The 20308-nt window shown below is 35.4% G+C and overlaps 1 protein-coding gene and 1 pseudogene across 2 annotated transcripts in view; one reads left to right on the top strand and one right to left on the bottom strand.

Moving 5' to 3' along the window:
• NRDC (nardilysin convertase) overlaps positions 1-20308 on the top strand; it is a 112648-nt gene that overhangs the window by 38685 nt on the left and 53655 nt on the right. The window contains exons 3-6 of one of the 2 annotated variants that reach the window (XM_069591210.1): positions 1695-1828; positions 2744-2813; positions 2970-3051; positions 3873-4026. In XM_069591210.1, the coding sequence (XP_069447311.1) occupies positions 1695-1828; positions 2744-2813; positions 2970-3051; positions 3873-4026 (440 nt within the window). The remainder of the gene's footprint in view (positions 1-1694; positions 1829-2743; positions 2814-2969; positions 3052-3872; positions 4027-20308) is intronic. The other variant, XM_069591221.1, reaches the window with a different exon arrangement.
• LOC138441035 (nucleosome assembly protein 1-like 1) lies at positions 17708-18991 on the bottom strand (annotated as a pseudogene).

Genomic DNA, 20308 nt, shown 5'->3' with positions numbered 1-20308 from the left:
GCTAGTTGTTTCACTTAGGTGTTGGAGGGGTTGAGTCATGTTTAAAGAAGCTATTCCCTCTTGCGATTCAGATTATAATTGATGCCTGTTTTGGCAGAGCAAGATAGGCCAAGTGATTTTAGCTTGGAAGGCTTTGGGGGTAAAACCCAAAACACCAGGAAGGCTGTTGTCTTTATAGTCTATATAACCCAAAACACCAGGAAGGCTATAGTCTTTATAGTCTCTATAGTCTATACTAAAGTCTTTGTAAATAAATCAGGAGTTAATCAACTCACTTTTAATTTAAAATAGATCTTATAATTCCAAATAGAGAAATAATAGAAGGGAAGAAATAAGTCAAGTGGGAAGAACAGTGATAGTTAGGAAACCTGAATTCTGAGATTGTCATTATCTTTACAAATGATCTTAGACTTTTTCATTTTCTCATTTTTCCCGTTCATTTCTAAAACAAGAGAATTAGGTTACATAAATTTTGAAGTCCATTTTAGCTCCAGACTTACTGTGTTACAATTTCATAACTGAATATTTCTGGTTTATAAACTTCTTCCTGTATCTCTGTTAATAGCTTTTCCTGTATTTGGACTTCTTCATACCCTCTATCAACTGATAAGCAAAACTCTAGGATTAAGTTAAAAATTTTTTTGACAGCCAATTTTATTGTCAAGATATAATAAAATATTTTAGATTTATATGGCAATTATGAACCTGTTTGACAAGAGAAGATGTGCATCCAGTATGTTGGGTACCCCTTTTTATTTTGCTTGAGCTTCCCTAGTGGCTCACAGGGTAAAGTGTCCTCTTGCAATGTGGGAGAGCTGGGTTTGATCCCTGGATCGGGAAGATCCCCTGGAGAAGGAAATGGCAACCCACTCCAGTACTCTTGCCTGGAAAATCCCATGGACAGAGAAGCCTGATAGGCTACAGTCCATGGGGTCGCAAAGAGTCGGACACAACTGAGCGACTTCACTTCACTTCACTTTTATTTTGCTTATTACATACATCAAACTCTAAATGTTACCTTGTCTAGAAGCAGCAGGGTCAGATTCTGGTGATCATTTAAAAAATGGCTTAGATGCTGCCTGTCTTTTCTGAGATCTTGGTATGATATATTCCCTCATAAGATACTGATGGCTGATTTTCTGGATTTTAGAAAGGAATGGAGGAGGTTAGTGCAGTTTGAAGATGAGATCAAATTGTTTTATGCTGTGGGTACACTAGTGAAAGGAAAGATCCCATGATTGTAGTCATGGAAAATTATTTATATTCACTGAATGAATAAATGCCTACAAAAGGTAAATAAAGTAGGTAGTCTAGATAAGAGGTGGCTTAAGAGTAGTATAGGATTTTGCAGTGGTTTTATGATTTTTTTATTTGAAAAATGTGAACTGTGTTTAAGATGAATATGTGAATTTGTAAGGATAGTAGAAGAAATTTTTTTGAGGTTTTTGGAAAACATTTACCTAATTAGGAAGTTGGCTACTCTTTTAATCATCATTTTTAACCCCCTCCACTTTCTTCCTCCCAGAAGAAAGTTGTTCTTGATCTTAAAGTTTTGATAAATTAACAAGATTGGAATTTAAGTATGATATATGCTGAATTATGATTTGTTCAAGGCTTTCTTAAATCTCAAGTATGAATGTCTCAAGTATGAATTTTTTGGATAGATAATTCTCAAGTATGAATTTCTTTTCTAGCAATTGCAGAGCCTGTTTTTGCTGTGGTCAAAGCTGACTGATAAACTGTGGTTTAAGTCAACTTATACAAAAATATCTTCAACCCTGCTGTTCAAGACAAGAAAGCTTAATGGGGTAGTTGGAGCTGAAAGCAGGTTAGGCATCTATTAAACACATCACAGAACCCATTAGACTGTGCTTTGAAGAAGTGGATATTCCCTCATGTTTTAACTAAGTTTATGTGTCTACATCTTAAATAAGGGATTTATGAGTATCAAGTGAGGCTGTTTGGTTCTTCCAAAAATGTACACCCCTGCCCCCCTGCCAACACATGGTTAGACTTTATACCACGTGTACACTATTTTTTTTTAAAGCCTTCTAAGAGGATAATCATTTATCAGAATAGTCTGTGTCATTGAATGTGTTAGCCCTTTAAAATTGACGTTTGTAAAATTCGGGAAAGTTAAATTTCAGCTTTCTATCCTTTAGGGTTCAAATTGACTATTTTTCTCTCCTTTTTTGTGTCTTTTAACTTACTTTGATATAATGGTTGCCCTGATCATTTTAAATGCAGAATTTGGCATACCTCCTGACCATCTATTTTGCTGCAAATTGATTTTCCCAAAGTACTTGGAAAATGTCAACCAATAAGTAATGTATTTTTTATACCTTAAAGAAGAAGTGAAGAACTAAAAAGCCTCTTTAAAGTTTAGTTCTGTAGTTCTTTAATGGCTTAAAATTTTTTTAATAACCATTAATTTATTATCTTTGTTAGATGTATTTCTGAGTTGTTATTTTATGGCCTGTTTTAATAAAAACAATATTTTCTGAGTGACATATTGAGAAGTTTCCATCTAGTAACTTAAATTAACGAACACAGAGTCTTTAATTGTTTAGCAATCTTTAGAGAAAATCTCCTCAGGTATATTACTTATGCAGATTTCTGAAATCTGGTTAATCAGGAAACAAACTTGGTTCAGAACTTTGAAATGCTGACACGAAATGATACTTGGGTGGGCTGGCCAGTCCCCCTTGGCTTTTTTCCTGTCTGTTTCTCCTTTTTCCCTTAGGTCTGCACCTGTTCAGCATTTTGCAGGATGGCAAGAGGAGGAGCAGCAGGGTGAAACTGACACAGTTCTGGTGAGTTTCACTTTGCTGCTCCTCCAGATTCTCAGGGAAAGAATTCTGTTACTTTCTATTGGATAAGGTCCATCTCCAAGTGAATCCTTAAAACGAGATGACATCATTATTCCTGTAGGATTGACTCACTATTTTTATGTGTTCTACTTACTCCAGTCTGCAGCGGCTCTTTGTGTTGGAGTTGGGAGTTTTGCTGATCCAGATGACCTGCCCGGGCTGGCACACTTTTTGGAGCACAGTAAGATCTTTGTAAAATATCATTCCCGGGTGTGTTTTTTCCTCCAAATTTGTAAGAATTGATTTCACAGATAATAACTGGTTTGACAGGATTGTGATAATGTTTAATAAGAGAAAAACTAAGAAAAAAATCCTAGTGAATATCATAGGGGAAAGACTTAATTTTAATCTTGAGTGTACTTGTTTTGAGGATTAGAGTGAAACTGCTTAGGAAGCTATTTTAAAATGTAAGTCTTATTATTCAGGTACAGTAAGGCCAACCAATGAGGAGGAAATTGCTAATCTTTAGGAGTTTAGACTGTCATCTTGGGAGGGGCAGTTCCTTCCGGGACTGGCAAGGCCTTAAGATGTCAAAGAATTAGAAATACAAAAAATAAAAAGGCACAAATAATATCAAAGCAAAACAGTAAATCTTCAGTGTAATTATTAATGTACCCAAGTGAAACCTTTGTGAATGCTATCCAGTTATGAACTCTTGAATTACTACTTCTTTGTATGCTAGTTTTCTAAGCTACTCAAGGGTGAATTTCTTACCTTATGAGTTTTTATAGTAGAAATTAATTTGGATATATGTCAGTTTTCATTTTAACCTTTTCAAATAAATTATATATTTCATTAAAAATATTTAGTTTTTTAATTTAAAAGTAATATATGAGCATTATGGAAAGTTAAAAAAACAGAAGTTCTATGAAGAAAATAAGTACTATCCAGATGTAATCACTGTTGGCATATTTTCTACCAGTTTTTTTGAAACTTCATACTTGTTAATAAAAGCATTGTCTGTATATTTGTGTTCTGTGACTCTGTATTCTTTTCATTTAGTGGTATTCATGGGTAGCTTGAAATATCCAGATGAAAATGGATTTGATGCCTTCCTGAAGAAACATGGGGGCAGTGATAATGCTTCAACTGATTGTGAACGTACAGTCTTTCAGTTTGATGTCCAGAGGAAGTACTTCAAAGAAGCCCTGGACAGGTAACTAACCCAAAATATATTTTTATTTTGATTATCTGGTGCCATCTTACAACTGGCAATGTTGGGTATTGTTCTGTGGTATTTCTTTTCCAGCAGTACTCTAATTCTGTAGGATTATCAACAATATTTATTTGGAGAAAAGAGCAAATTGTAAATATACCTTGGCTCTTATTCTGTAATACTTAGTCTTTGTATTAAAGATTAAACTGAAACCATTTAAACATCTTTTGAATTTTGTAAATAAAAAATATGGAAAACAGAAGGGAAAAGAGGTAAAATTGCTCTCTATCATAATCTAGAGATAACCATGATTGATATTTTGGAATGTAGCCATCTATATTTGTAACATATATGGGATCAGCTTATTCATATCTTTTCATATTTTAAAAACAAGGTGTATACAGTCTTATAATTTACAAAACATGATTAAGTAATTGTGTATCTGTTTAACCATTCACATATTATTGGACAGTTGAATTATTTTTAGTTTTCTGGTACTATGATGCTGTAGTGAATATTTTAGTCTTTGTGTACATCCTTAATCATTTCCTTTTGCTAAGTTCTAAGGAGTGAAATTTCTGAGTGTATTTGCATGAATCTTTTAAAAACTTTTTTGCTTGGGGCTGGTGCATGGGGATGACCCAGAAAGATGTTATGGGGAGGGAGGTGGGAGGGGGGTTCATGTTTGGGAATGCATGTAAGAATTAAAGATTTTAACATGTAAAAAATAAAAAACTAAAAAAAAAAAAAAAAGAGCTTTTGATACTCAAAATTATCTTCTCAAAAGTTTGTCAGGGCATTAATGAAGCTTTGATATAGCAAGGTTGTAAGGCAGAGCATACAGTAGTAAAAAGAAGTCACTTCATACCAAAATCTAGATAAATATAAGATTGAAATACTAAGAAAGAAAGAAAGAATTGAGTTTGACCAGTATAATGTAAGGTCTGATGGCAGTTTTTGGTCCATTTTTTGTTGGTTATCTCTAGTATCAAGAATTTGGCAGATACCTATTTGAGATGTCTTGAATGAATTAATACAGATTTTTTTTAATATAAAAAAATGCCATAAAATCAAAACACAAATGACAAAAAAAAAATTCTCAAAACATGACAGTGGTTAAGTTTTCTTAAATTGTCTCATCCCTTAAGAATTAATTTGACCCTGAGAAAACTTTTGGGTAAGTTCCTGTAAGTTGAAAGCATATGCCATTATTTTCAAGGAAACAAATATTTGTCTGTTCTTGAACCCCCAAGTTAACAGCTTTTCCACTAAAACAATGCCAAAATCCCATTAAAATTGACATAATTACTTTGATGACAGTGTTTATAATAGGATACAACATAGTGTTTTTTCTTCTTTAATCTGAAATTTGACTGTCTACTTTGTATTCAGTGAAATAGTTTATAGCTCTTTTTAATCGCATACTTAAGGATATGCTCACAGTACATATATTTGATACCAGTGTTTATCTATATAAACATTTAATTTCAAAATAACAAAAGAATAGAGACAAAAGAAGTTAATCAAACAGTGCAAATGAGGCCCAAATTTATCTTTTTTATAAACTTAGAAAATCAGGAATACTCTTTAGGGTGACTGCGTGTTTGCTTTGATTTCAAAGTTTTCAACTCCCCAAGTTTTACATCATGTTAAGAAAACTTAAGCAGTAGACAAATTGAATACTCATGAATAAACACATTTCACTGGAAAAAAAGAATAGGCAAAGGATGTGTTGAAAAATTACAACCACCTCAGAGATGATGAAATTTAATATAAAGTCTAGTTAAAGAACTTGTTTCCTGATGCCCAGGAGAAGCAAAAACAAACCCTCTCAAAAAGAAAATGCCTTTGTTTTATCTACTCTCAAGTAGAGTGACCAGCATTCAGTCAAACATAAACAGACATGCAACAAAATAAGACAATGTGAATAAGAACAGGAAACAGAAAAAGACTTAATGCCTTAGAAATCTTAGAGATTGGCATGGTTAAGTACAGTTATCGTTATTACAGAAATAAGGGACAAGTTTGAATACAGTTGTAAGTCATAAGAAGCTATAAAATGTGACCTATGAGATTTGAAATATAAAAATTAAGAAAGAGCATTGTGAACTGAGACATGATAATTGAAATTTAAACCAATGGATAGATTTAAGAAAGGAATACATATGGACGATGTTAGAATTTGTGAATTGAAAGATAGACCAAGAGAAATCCCAAATACAGTATGAAGAGAGAAAAAAATGAAAGATACAGAAAAAAGGAAAAGTAGCCTAGAGAATAGAGCAAAAATGTCCGATATATATATATACCTAGAGAACTAGATGGCAAGCCACTCCAGTACTCCTGTCTAGAAAATCCCATGGACAGAGGAGCCTGGTGGGCTGCAGTCCATGGGGTCGCTACGAGTCGCTACGACGACTGGGTGACTTCACTTTCACTTTTCACTTTCATGCATTGGAGGAGGAAATGGCAACCCACTCCAGTGTTCTTGCCTGGAGAATCCCAGGGATGGGGGAGCCTGTTGGCTGCCGTCTGTGGGGTCGCATAGAGTCGAACACGACTGAAGCGACTTAGCAGCAGCAGCAGCAGCAGCAGCAGCAGAGTACTAGAAGGAGAAGAGAGGAAAGTAATACAGACCAAATATTTGAAGGGTTGATCACCAGAAAATTTCTAGAATGTCAAATCAGAGGGTAAAGAAGTCTTAACAAATTCTAAAAGTATATATTAAAAGAAATCAACATGTAGAAAGTTATAATGACTACAGAAAACCAAATATAGAAAATCTTTGCCAGATAGAAGGGCAGAAGTTCTTTAAAGTCATGTTAGTTTGATGGATGACTTTTCAGCAGGAGTAGTGGAAGCTCAATGACAGTAGAATACTTGTAATAGCCTGAAAGAGAATAACCACCAACTACAAATTCTACACCAAGCAAAAAATATCTTGTAAGAATGATTGTAAAATAGACCTTGAGACACACAGTTGAGTGTGCATGGCACCAGCTCACCAAAGGAAATTCTAAAGAATATATTTCAGGCAGAAGGAGAATACAGATCAGAGCTACAAAAATGATAGTGGAGCAGTGAAAGTCATTTTATATGAATAATAAAAATGAGCATTGATTACTTAAAACAGTAATTATGAAACTTAAAAGTATACGGAGTTAACAATGTATCAGGAGTAATGCTAAATGGAGAAAAAGGTATTTTTATAAGATTAATATTAGACTTTGATAAGTTAAAAGGATACATGTAATATTTTTAAGGGTAACTGCTGAAAGAACACAATTTGGGCATAAAAATTCCAAACCAGTACAAGGAAAACACTTGTAATAAGTCTCTGAAATAAATTCAAAGAAGAAAACTGTAGTAGGAGGGATAGAACAAGTGGGACAAGCAGGACAGAGGAGGATGGAGGTAGATGTAGATCCATATGTAACAATAATTCTTATTAAATATGAGTGGATTAACTTCCGATTAAAAGATAAACAGACTGGATTTTAAAAGCCTAATCAAATAGTTTTTAAGACTTAGATATCTAAGGCTTGGGAAGGGTTCCCTGGCAGCTCAGATGGTAAAAAGAATCTTCCTGCAATACAGAAGACCTGAGTTTGCCTGGGTTGGGAAGACCCCCTGGAGAATGGAATGGCAACCCACTCCAGCAGTCTTGGAAAATTCTGTGGACAGAGAAGTCTGGCAAGCCACAGTCCATGGGGTTGCAAAGAGTCAGACATGACTGAGCACCTAGTACATGTAGTAAGTCTTGGGAAAAAAAATATTGCTCAAGAGGCTCATGTCATATTGATAAAACGTAACTAGGAAGACATAATTGTTTCCAGTTTGAACTCATCTGATAGCATAGCCTCAAAGTAAATCAGATGTAAAGACCAACGAATAAGTAACCAACTGCAGTGGGAGATTTAACACCCCTTTCTCAGTATTTGATAGAATAACTATAAAATCAGTAAGGACATTGAAGATTAGGACAAAAAGATTACCACTTGAATCCTTAATCAACACCTCCCAGCTACAAAATTTTTTCATTTGATCATATTTTAAGCCACAGATTCAGTCTCAAATTTCAAAGCATCGAAATCATATTATTAATGATTATGTTTTCTAATCATACTGTATGTACAGTTAAATTTTAGCTAGAAATCAGTAACAGACTAGAATATTGCCTTATATTTGAAAATTAAATACATTTCTAAGGAATACCTGGGTAAAGAGGAAAGCATATCAGAAATTAGAAAATATTTTGTATTGAATTATAAAAATATTAAAGAATAAAAGTTGTGGGATGCAGCTATAATTGTACTTAGAGGGAAATATATACTTTTAAGTGTGTTTTCTGTCAGCTTCCCCCATGATTCAGTTGGTTAAGAATCTGCCTGCAGTGCAGGAGACTGCCTGCTGTATAGCAGACCTAGGTTTGATCCCTGGGTTGGAAAGATCCCCTGGAGGAGGAAATGGCAACCCACTCCAGTATTCTTGCCTGGGAAACCCCATGCATAGAGGAGCCCGGCAGGGTACAGTCCATGGGATCCAAAGAATCAGACATGACTTAGCAACTAAACCACCACCAAATGTATATTTTAGAAAAGAAGAGTTTAAAATTAATGAGCTGATCAATCTCAGGAAGTCTGAGTAAGACCAGTAAAGTATGCCCAAAGAAGAGAGAAAAGGTAAAGATAAATGAAATAAAAAGCAGATTGACTTCAGCAGGAATAGTGAAATAAGGACCTCTGAAAGCCCCTCCTCTGTAAAAGCAATGAGAACCTTGCCAAAAATTGTCAAAATCAACTTTTTCAGAACTCTGGAAATAAGCAAACGCTTGCAACAATCCAAGGAGTTTATTCAAGCAAGTGACTAAATCTTAGAACAGTTTGCTTTGTGACATTTTAATTTGCCCTGTTTCCATTCCCCTCTACCCAACTCTACAGTGGTCTTGAAAACAAAGAGGTCCCACAGTCTTAGTGAAAACAGCGATCTAGCAGCCACTGAAAGGGGCTGGATGGATTTAGAGATCTTTAAAAACATTGTTCTGGAGAATCTTCATTATTTGACCTGTCTAGCAGTTCCCTGGGAACCACCATTCATGAACTTTTATGATTTGGCCTGACTGGGAGCTCACATATTTGCAAAAATCTTTTTCTCTGGAGACATGTGTTTCCAGAGACATGCATTTAGATGGCAATAGTTTAACTTTGTGACCATCTGAGGCAGTGGATAAAAGTTGGAGCAAACAAAGCTTAAAAGGAAAAACTGCAAAATAAGATATCTTAAGGGGTTTTGAAAAGCTCCAGGACATTCCTGGGAATTTTGAAGGTCGCATATGTGCATAAAGCTGTGTCATGTCCAGGGCTGTACGTATGCTCAAGAAAGACTTAAGGCCTTACACTCTTGTCATGGCTGATCTTGAGTCTCTGTGCAAGCAGGATGTGATAGCTAATGTAGAGTTGTAAACTGCCTGACTGTATGTTGAAAGCATCCCCCAGTATGCATAGAGAACCCCTTGGCAAGGCATTTAAGGAAATCTCTCTGCAGCCAGAGGTTATCGCTAAGCCAACCAAGCCGTCAAAGAATACAGACTTCACAGGATTAGTTTAATGTAAGTGTGAGTTGCTCAGTCATGTCTGACTCTTTGCAACCCCGTGGTCAGGCTCCTCTGTCCATGGAATTCTCCAGACAAGAATACTGAAGTGTGTAGCCATTCCCTTCACCAGGGCATCTTCTTAAACCAGGGATTGAACCCAGGTCTCACTCATTGTGGACAGTTTCTTCACTGTCTGAGCCACTAGGGAAATCAGAAGGGCACTAAATATGTAAATAGTAACAATAAGAAACAGCAATAACAACAAACCCGGAGGAGGGAGGAGAGGCTTGATTTACATAGTTGCCACGTTATATTACTAAAAATTTTTTTTCAACATAATTATGAGGGATGCAGAAAAGTATGACTGATAATGGGAAAACAGTAGTCAATAGATACTGTTTCTAAGAAAGTCTAGATTCTGGAGTTAACCGGACAGAAACTTTAGATCACCTATTTTAATTATGTTCAAGGAAATAAAGAAAACTGTGTCTAAGAACTACAGGAGAACACAAGAATGATGTCTTTCTAAATAGAAAACATCAGTAAAGAGATACAAATTATTTTTTTCCCAGATAAATAGTTGCTTTATTTTTACTTTTTTTTTTAATTGGAGTACCATTGCTGTACAATTCTGTGTTAGTTTCTGCTGTATAACAGAGTGAGTCAGTTATGTGTATACATACATCCCATCCCTCTTGAACCTTCCTTCTAACACCCCTCAACAGATACAAATTATTAAAAGAACCAAATAGAAATTCTAGAGTTGAAAAGTACAACTTGAAAAATTAACTAGAAGAGCTTAACAGAAGATTTGAGCTAGCTGAGGAAAGAATGAACAAACTAGAAGAAAGATTAATTGGGATTTTCCAGTCTGAGGAACAGAAATAAAGAAAAGGGATGAAGAAAAATAAAACAGAGCCTCAGAGATCTACAAGATACCATCAAGCATACTAGCATGTGTTTTATAGGAGTTCCAAAAGGAAATGAGAAAAACATAGAAAGTATTCTTGAAGACATATTAGCCAAACTCTTTCAAAACTGGTAAAAGAGAAACATCTGCACATTCAAGCAACTCAACAGATTTCCAGAAGAATAAACACAGTGATATTCACAACAATGACTTTCACATTAAGACATGTTATAATCAAGCCGTTAAAAGCTAAAGGTAAAAAGAATATTGAAAGTAGCAAGAGAGGAGCAGCTTTTTTCATAAAAGTTAATCTCAATAGGGTAAACAGGTGCTTCAAGAAATCATGGAAGCAAGAAGACAATGGTATGATACATTCAAAGTACTGAAAGAATGCAAACCAAGTATTTTTTATCCAGCAAAAATATCCTTCTAAATGGAGAAATTAAGACATTCTCAGCTAAATTAAAATTGTCATTAGCAGATCTTCTCTCTATGACATAGATGGATGGAGTCCTTCAGACAAGTGAAAGGACACTCAATTCCACATGAAGAAATAAAGCACACTTATAACTTATACTATATAATTTATACTGTCTTTGTTTACCTATATAAATATAAAAGAGTTTTTGTAATTTTTTCCTATCGGATTTAAAAGATAGCTGTATAAAGCAAAAATTATAAATGTGTTGATAGGCATATAATGCATAATGGTATCTGTATGGCAATAATAGCACAAAAAAGAGAACAGGTATATAGAAGTGAAGCTTTCATGTAATACTGAAGTTGGTATTAATTCAAAATGGATTGTTATGTTATTAGTTAGGAAAATAACTCAAAAATACAGTAAAAGAAATGGCAAGGCAATTTGAATGGTACTCTAGAAAATACTTATTTTAACAAAAAAGTCAGCAGTTGAGGAATAGAGGGGAAAAAAGGCATAGGACTTGCAGTAGATAGCAAAGACAGATATACATCCTGTCTTATCAATAATTAAATATAAATGGATTAAGCATTTCAATTAAAAGATAAAACATTGGCAGACTGGGTAAAGAAACGTGTTCAGTTCAATCGCTCAGACATGTCCAACTCTTTGCGACCCCATGAATTGCGGCACGCCAGGCCTCCCTGTCCATCACCAACTGCCGGAACTCACTCAAACTCATGTCCATCAAGTCGGTGATGCCATCCAGCCATCTCATCCTCTGTCATCCCCTTTTCCTCCTGTCCCCAATCCCTCCCAGCATCAGAGTCTTTTCCAATGAGTCAACTCTTCGCTTGAGGTGGTCAAAGTACTGGAGTTTCAGCTTTAGCATCATTCCTTCCAAAGAAATCCCAGGGCTGATCTCCTTTAGGATGGACTGGTTGGATCTCCTTGCAGTCCAAGGGACTCTCAAGAGTCTTCTCCAACACCACAGTTCAAAACCATCAATTCTTCGGTGCTCAGCTTTCTTCACAGTCCAACTCTCACATCCATACATGACCACTGGAAAAACCATAGCCTTGACTAGATGGACCTTAGGCGGCAAAGTAATGTCTCTGCTTTTGAATATGCTATCTAGGTTGGTCATAACTTTCCTTCCAAGGAGTAAGTGTCTTTTAATTTCATGGCTGCAGTCACCATCTGCAGTGATTTTGGAGCCGAGAAAAATAAAGTCTGACACTGTTTCCACTGTTTCCCCGTCTGTTTCCCATGAAGTGATGGGACCAAATGCCATGATCTTCGTTTTCTGCATGTTCAGCTTTAAGCCAACTTTTTTCACTCTCTTCTTTCACTTTCATCAAGAGGCTTTTTAGTTCCTCTTCACTTTCTGCCATAAGGGTGGTGTCATCTGCATATCTGAGGTTATTGATATTTCTCCTGGCAAAATTGATTCCAGCTTGTGTTTCTTCCAGTCCAGCATTTCTCACGATGTACTCTGCATATAAGTTAAATAAGCAGGGTGACAATATACAGCCTTGACGTACTCCTTTTCCTATTTGGAACCAGTCTGTTGTTCCATGTCCAGTTCTAACTGTTGCTTCCTGACCTGTATATAGGTTTCTCAAGAGGCAGGTCATATATATTAGGTCATAAAATAAATTTATTTCCAATATATTTGAAAGAATGAGACTATACAGAGTATGTTCTCTAGGTGTAATGGAATGGAATCAGTAATCAGTAACAAGGAAATTTAGGAAATTTCACGGATCTGTGGAAATTTAACAGCCTACTCTTAAATAATCAATGGATCAAAAAAAATTACAAGGGAAATTAAAAAATACTTAGACACTAGTGAAAATGAAAACAACATAGAAAAAACTATGAGATGCATCAAAACCAGTGCTCAGAGGGAAATTTATCGCTGTAAACCCGTCCATGGCTTCCCTGGTGGCTCAGACAGTAAAGCATCTGCCTGTAATGCAGGAGACCCAGGTTCGATCCCTGGGTCAGGAAGATCGAACCCCTCCATTAAAAAAGTAAGATCTCAAGTGAACCTATACTTACATCTTAATTAGCAAGGCAAAGAAGAGCAATCTAAACCCAGGTAAACAGAAGGAAGGACATAATAAACATTTGAGTGACAATAAATAGGGAATAGAAAAACAATAGAAAATAAACAAAATCAGAATTTGGTTATTTGAAAAGGTGAACAAAATTGACAAACCTTCAGCTAAATTGACCAAGAAAAAGAAATGAAAGAGTGGACATTAGTGTGGTATTAACCAAAATTAAAAAATTATAATAGAATTGTGAACTATTGTATGCCAACAAGTAGATAGCCAAGATGAAATGGACAAATTTGTAGAAATACACAAAACAATTGAAACTGACTCAACACAGAAAATCTGAATAGACATATAATGAGAGATTGGATTAGTAATCAAGAACTTACCAAAAGAAGAGTATAGACCAATATGACTTTACTGGTGAATTCTACCAAACATTTAAAGGATTAAAACTAACGCTTCATAAACTCTTCCAAAATACAGAAGAGGGACACTTCTAAGTCATTCTGTGAAGCCAGTATTACTCTGACATTAAAACTAGACAATGATTGTACAAGAAAACTACACACCAGTAGTAGAATGTGTGTATTTGTGTTAGTTGCTTAGTTGTGTCCGACTCTTTGCAACCCCCATAGACCATAGTCCACCAGGCCCCTCTGTTCATGGGATTCTCCAGGAAAGAACACTGGAGTGGGTTGCCATTTTCTTCTCCAAAAGGAGCTATAGAAAGAAAGAAAGTGAAGTCACTCAGTCGTGTCCGACTCTTTGCGACTCCATGGACTGTAGCATACCAGGCTCCTCCATCCATGGAATTTTCCAGGCAAGAGTACTGGAGTGGGTTGCCATTTCCTTCTCCAAATAGTAGAATATAGATGCAAAAATCTTCAACAAAATACTACAAAACTGTATCAGCAACATATAAAAAGGATTATGCACCATTCAGGTGGGATTTATCCCAGGACTGCAGGGGTAGTTCATCATACAAAAACCAATCAACATAATATACCAAATTAATAGAAGGACAAACACATTTCAAAAATTATCTCAGTATAAACAGAAAAGGCGTTTAATTGAATTCAGCACCTTTTCATGATAAAACATGTAATAAACCATGAATAAAAGGGAACTTCCTCAACTTCATAAAGAGTATCTATGAATAACCCACAACTAACATCATTTTTAATGGTGGAAGATTGAAAAGATTTCCCCGAGTAGGATCAAGACATCAGCTCTGTCCACCTCTATTTGACATTGTAGTGGAGGTTTTAGCTAGAACAATTAGACACAAAAAAGAAGGCTTGCAGATTGGGAAAATAGTAAAACTACTTGTAGACGTCATCCTCTTAAATGAATGATTCTCATTATTTATGGAGAATTATCTACTCACTAAAGGTTTTTGTAGCTCCAAGATGAATACTTGTGATGCTTTTGCAGTCATTCATGGACATATGGGGAGAAAAAAGGGAAAATTGTGAAAAATTTGAGTTGCTTGACCTACACGTTCTCAGCTGAGGTTGAACAAGGCAACAGTCTGCCTTTTTATTTCAGCTTTCATACAGAAGTGACCAGAGGATAGGGAACAGAATATCATAGTAAAAGAAGCTCCGGCTCTGAACCAGTTTTATGGAGTTTTGAGTCCCAACTCTGGTACCCATTGCGAAAGTGGCCTTAGGCAAAGTCCTTAATGCTTCTGAATCTCATTCTCTTTTTTGTGAAATAAAAGAGAATCAACTAGAATTAGATAACTTTAGGATTTAAGGTCATAATCTGTGTGTGAGTGTGTGTGTGTTTATGTATGTATTACTCCTAGAGAGTCACTCAGTACTTGCTTATTCAGCAGACTTGACAACTTTAAAAACCAACTACTGCAAATAGCAAGAACTTACTATATGTGAATAACCCTACAAATTCTACAGATGGACTGTTAGAGCTAATATCAAGTTAACAGGGTTGCAGAATCAAGATCATTGTACAAAAATCAACTATTTTTACACACTAGCAATGAAAAATTCAAAAATGAAATTAAGAGAAAATTCCTTGTACAGTAGTAGTAAAAAAAATAAGATACTTAGGAATAAATTTAACAAGAGAGTTGCAAGAGCTGGAAAGACATCCCATGTTCACAGATTACAAGACTTAAGATGGCAGTACATCCCAAATTTGTCTATAGATTCAACTTAGTCCATATCAAAATTTCACCTGTCTTTTTTGAAGAAATTGATGAGTTGGTTCTGAAATTCACATAGAAAGGAACTGACCAAGAATAGCCAAAATTAATCCTGAAAAGAACAAAGTTAAAGGACTCACATTCTCAGTTTCAAAACTTACCCAAAGCTGCATGGTACTGACATAAGAATAGACACATAGGAGAACTTCCCTGGTGGTCCAGTGGCTAAGACTTCGTGCTCCCAATGCCTGGGTTCAACGCCTGGTTAGGGAACTAGATCCCACATGCAACAACTAAGACCCAGCACAGCCAAATAAATTAAAAAAAAAAAAAAGAATAGACATACAGATCAATGGGATAGAGTTGGGGCTCCAGAAATAAACCATTACACTTATGGTTAGTTGCAAGGGTGCCACATCAATTCAGTGGGAAAAAATGTTTTTCAACACGTGATACTGTGACAGCTGGAAATGCACATAACAAAAGAATCAAGTTAGACACTTTGTTCATACCATATACATATTGAGACATATACTTAAGTGTAAGAGCAAAAGCTGTAAGACTCTAAACATAGGCTTAAATCTTTGTGATTGGACATGGTAGTAGTTCTGCAGATATGCCATGAATCACAGAAGGAACAAAGGAAAAACTGGATAAATTGAACTCCACTAAAATTAAAATTTTTTTTGCTTTAATAGATCCTATGAAGAAAATGAAAAGACAGTTCACAGAAGGGAAGAAAATATTGAAAAATCATATATTTGTTAAGGTGCTAGTATCTATGTTCAACAGTAAGACAAATAATCCAATTTTTGAATGGGCAAAGAATTTGAATAGACATTTCTCCAAGGAAGATACTCAGGTGCCCAATAAGCACATGAAAAGATGCTCAACATCTTAGTCACTAGGAAAATGAAAATCAAAACTTCAGTGAAGGTGTGCCACCTCACACTGGTCACATAGCCATCATTAAAAAGTCAACAAATAATAAATGTTGAAGAGTGTGTGGAGAAAAGGAAACCCCTTTTACACCCTTCTAGGAAATGTAAATTGGTGTATTCACTATGGAAAACTGTGGACAACATGATCCACCATCATGATCCAACAGTCCCACTCTTGGGCATACGTCTGGAAAAGACGAAAACTAGTTTGAAAGGATACATGCACCCCAGTGTTCATAGCAGCACCATTTACAATAGCCAAACGTGGAAGCAACCTATATATCCATCAATAGATAAATAGGAAAAGAAGTGGTGTGTTTATACAATGGAGTGTTACTCAGCTATAAAAAAGAATGAAATAATGCCACTTGCAACAACATGAATGGACCCTAGAGATTATCATACTAAATGAAGTAAGTCAGAAAGACAGAGACCAATATGATATCAATTATGTGTGGAATCTAAAATAGAACACAAATGAACATACTATGAAATAGAAATAGACTCAAGGACATAGAGAACAGACTTGTGGTGGCCAAGCAGGAGTAGAGGGGGAATAGTTGGGAGTTTTGGATTAGCAGATGCAAACAAGTATGTATAGGATGGATAAACAATAAGATCCTACTTTATAGCAAGGAAATTATATTCAGTATCCTTTGATAAACCAGAGTGGAAAAGAATAGAAAAAAATATGTGTAACCGAGTCATTTTGCTATGCACAGAAATGAACACACCATTGTAAAACAGTTATGCTTCAATTAAAAAAACTTCAGTGAGATATCACTTCAAAAAGAAGGACATTAACAATTATTGGTGAATGTGTAGGTAAATTAGAACCTTCATACATTGTTGGTGGTGCAGCTGTGTTAGAAAATGTACTTAGAAAACTTCATCAAAAGTTAAAGAGTTAAAATATGACCCAGCAATTCTACTCTTAGTATACATGCTCTAGAGAACTGAAAACATACATATGTTTACATAAAAATACCTTAGTGAGTGTTTGTAGCAGCATTATATATAATAGGTCAAAAGTGGAAAAACCAAAATGTCAATCCACTGATGAATGGATAAACCAAATGTGGCATATCCATACAAAGGAATGTTACTTGGCAATAATAAGGGAATGAAGTTCTGGTATATGATACAATGTTTGAATGAATGTTGAAATGAATCTTGAAAGCATTGTGCTAAGAGAAAGAGGCCAGACACAAAAGGCCCCATATAAGGTTTGATTCCATTTACATGAAATGTCCAAAATAGGCAAATCTATAGAGACCAAAAGTGTTATAGTGCTTGCCAGGGGCTAGAGGGATGAGGGAATAGAAAATGACTGTTAATGGGTACAGAGTTTTATTTTCAGGTTAATGACTTTTCTGAAATTAGTGGTAATGTACACAATTCTGTAGTAAAATTCTTTTAATTATATACTTCTTTTTTTTTAGAACTAAAATTATATGACATTTTTATTTTAGGATGCAAAAACAAAAATGAGCAAATAAACAACCAAAAAACTTGAAATAGGCTTGTCAAATGATGTAAATTCATCCTTTCCATGGAAGCAGAAGGTAGATCAGTGCAGGTTATCCTCAGGGCCTCATACATCCTGCTTCACTGCTGCTTGCACTCTGCTGGGTTTTGATCCTTCTTTGGGTCCTAGTCTGGATCATTTTCCTCATCTCCTTCTTCTTCCCCTTCCTCATCCGCTTCTTCACCTTCTTCTTCATAATCATCATCATCTTCTTCAGTAGCTTCTCCAGTAAAGTATAACACTGATCTTGGGATTATACGCTCACGTAAAAAGTGACTAATTTCAAAGTCCGCAGCGAGGATAGCTTCAGAATCATCATCCAGATCTCCACTCTCAGGAACTTCAGGAGGGGCAAAAAAATTAAAGAAAGAGTCATTAGAAACTGTTTTGGTCACAGTACGAACTGTCCCACGTCCGTTGTGTTTCTACTTCTTCTTAATCGTTTTCAAAGTGACATTCTTCCCTTTTTTCCAATCTATCTGGCACCCTGTACAACCCATAATTTCTGGTCCATCAAAAGAAAAGGGATCAGAATCATCTGGTTCTGACCTCATCCTGTATGTCTTTGTCAACACTTCATTTGTGAAATATTCATTGGGTTCAAAGTGAAATTCTAAGACAAAACTCATGGGTTGACCAGCATCTGAGAACTTCACTGTAATATCTTTCAAGTGCTTCAGAATAGGCTCATCATGTTCCTGAACCATATCACTGAGCAAGTCAACATTCTTAAAAACGGTCAGCCAAAACTCAGGAATTCCCTTGGGATCTTCTTTTTCTTCATCCTTTTTCTCATCTTCAATCTTGGCCTTTTCTTTTAGCTCCTCCGAAATTTCATCTTCCTCATCTGGTTTCCATTCACATTCTTCTTCTGTAGGTTCATAAATGGCATTAATGATCTCAAATCGCTTATCAAACAGAGGCTGTAAAGAACAGCATACTTTCTTTCAAGATCATGAACTTCCTCATAGAATTTGGCTTCTATCTTTGCACATTTAACTTGAAGGTTTTTGAGAGCATTCACTCATCTTTTAACTACCCTAGGCAAGCTTTCAATGTATTCTGTTGGTGTTTCTACCAGACCATCAAGTCTTTCTTGAAGGGCTGCAAGAATCTGAGGATTTTACATCATCTGAACAGTCAGCTGACACGCTTTGATTTTTGTTTCTTCACCAGTTTCTTCTTCTTCTACTTCTTCAACATCATCCAAATCTTGATCAAGTTCAGACTGTTCTTTGTTGTCGATGTCTGCCATGTTGTACAAATGCCAAGTATTTTCAAAAATGGCAAATTTCGTTTTCCAGCTCAGCTCTCCAGTGGCGAGCGCGGGGAGCTGAGCGGCCCGAGGTGCACAGGCAGTGACTCAGGGCCGTGGCGGGAGGAGCAGGAGGCAGCGCCGCGAGCAGATGGCACTAAAAAAGCTAATTATATACTTTTAAAGGGATATTTTGTGGTATGTGAATTATTTCTCAATAGAAACAGCAAACAGACTTTCAAGAAAGCTAAATGTTGGTTTGAAAAAACTGACAATATAGGTAAACCTTTCATGAGACTGGTCAAAGGGAAAAAGTATGTGACAATATCAGGAATAAAAAGGAATATGATATATTGGCTGATATTGAAAATATAATATTTTGAAAACGTTATGCAATAAATGAAAAAGCTAGAGGGCATTCACAAATTTGTAGTAATATTATTTATAAAACCCACATAAGAGAAATTATAATTTAAAAGTTTGCATATTCATAATCATTAAAGAAATCAATCAGTAATGAAAGGTCTTCTCAGAAATAAACTTGTTTTCTTTAGAGTCTTACAAAAAAATGGAGGAAAGAAATAATTCCTCCCTCATTTAAAAAATAGCATGACCTTGACCTTGATATAAGAAAGTATAATATAAGAAAAAATATAGAGCAAATTCACAAACAGGCTGATATAGCAGTACTGAGTTGGATTCATCCTGGAAATACAGGGTAGGGTTGACAAAATCAGTGCTGTTCATCTCATTGCCAGATTGAAGGAGAAAAAAACCATAATTTGGTGTATGTAGAGAAAAATTACATGATGAAATTGAGTATCTGTTAATGAAGATGCTGTTGGCAAGTGGAGTATAAGGTAGCTTTCTCAGTGTGATATTTGATATTTTAAATAAAACCTTATATTTAGTAGTGAAACTTTGAAAGATTTCAAGCTGGGATCAAGAACAAGGCAGATGCAGTTTATGATCACTTCTATTCATCATTCTATTAGGGAAGAAAAAATAAGCAAAATAAGCTACTGTCATAGCATATGATACGATTATAAACATAGAAAATCTAAAATATACAGATAAAAATGACTAACAACAGAATTCAGTAAGATAGCTGGATATGCAAAAGTTTAAAATTACAAAAATAATGTTTAACATATAAAAGTATAATTTCTGTGTCTCTGCAGCAGTTAGAAATTGAAATTTAAAAACAAGTTTATAAAAGCTACATAAATAATCAGACATCCAAGAATCATTCCCCATAACCAACCAGGGACCTATTGTATATAACACATGGAACTCAGGTCAGTGTTATGTAGAAGCCTGGAAAGGAGGGGTGTTTAAGGGAGAATGGATACATGTGTATATATGGCTGAGTCCCTTGCACAGTTCATCTGAAACTACTGC

This window comes from Ovis canadensis, chromosome 1 (assembly GCF_042477335.2).
Source record: "Ovis canadensis isolate MfBH-ARS-UI-01 breed Bighorn chromosome 1, ARS-UI_OviCan_v2, whole genome shotgun sequence".
NCBI lineage: Eukaryota > Metazoa > Chordata > Mammalia > Artiodactyla > Bovidae > Ovis > Ovis canadensis.
Note: the sequence above shows the minus strand (reverse complement) of the source record. Positions and strands in the feature narration are given on the sequence as shown.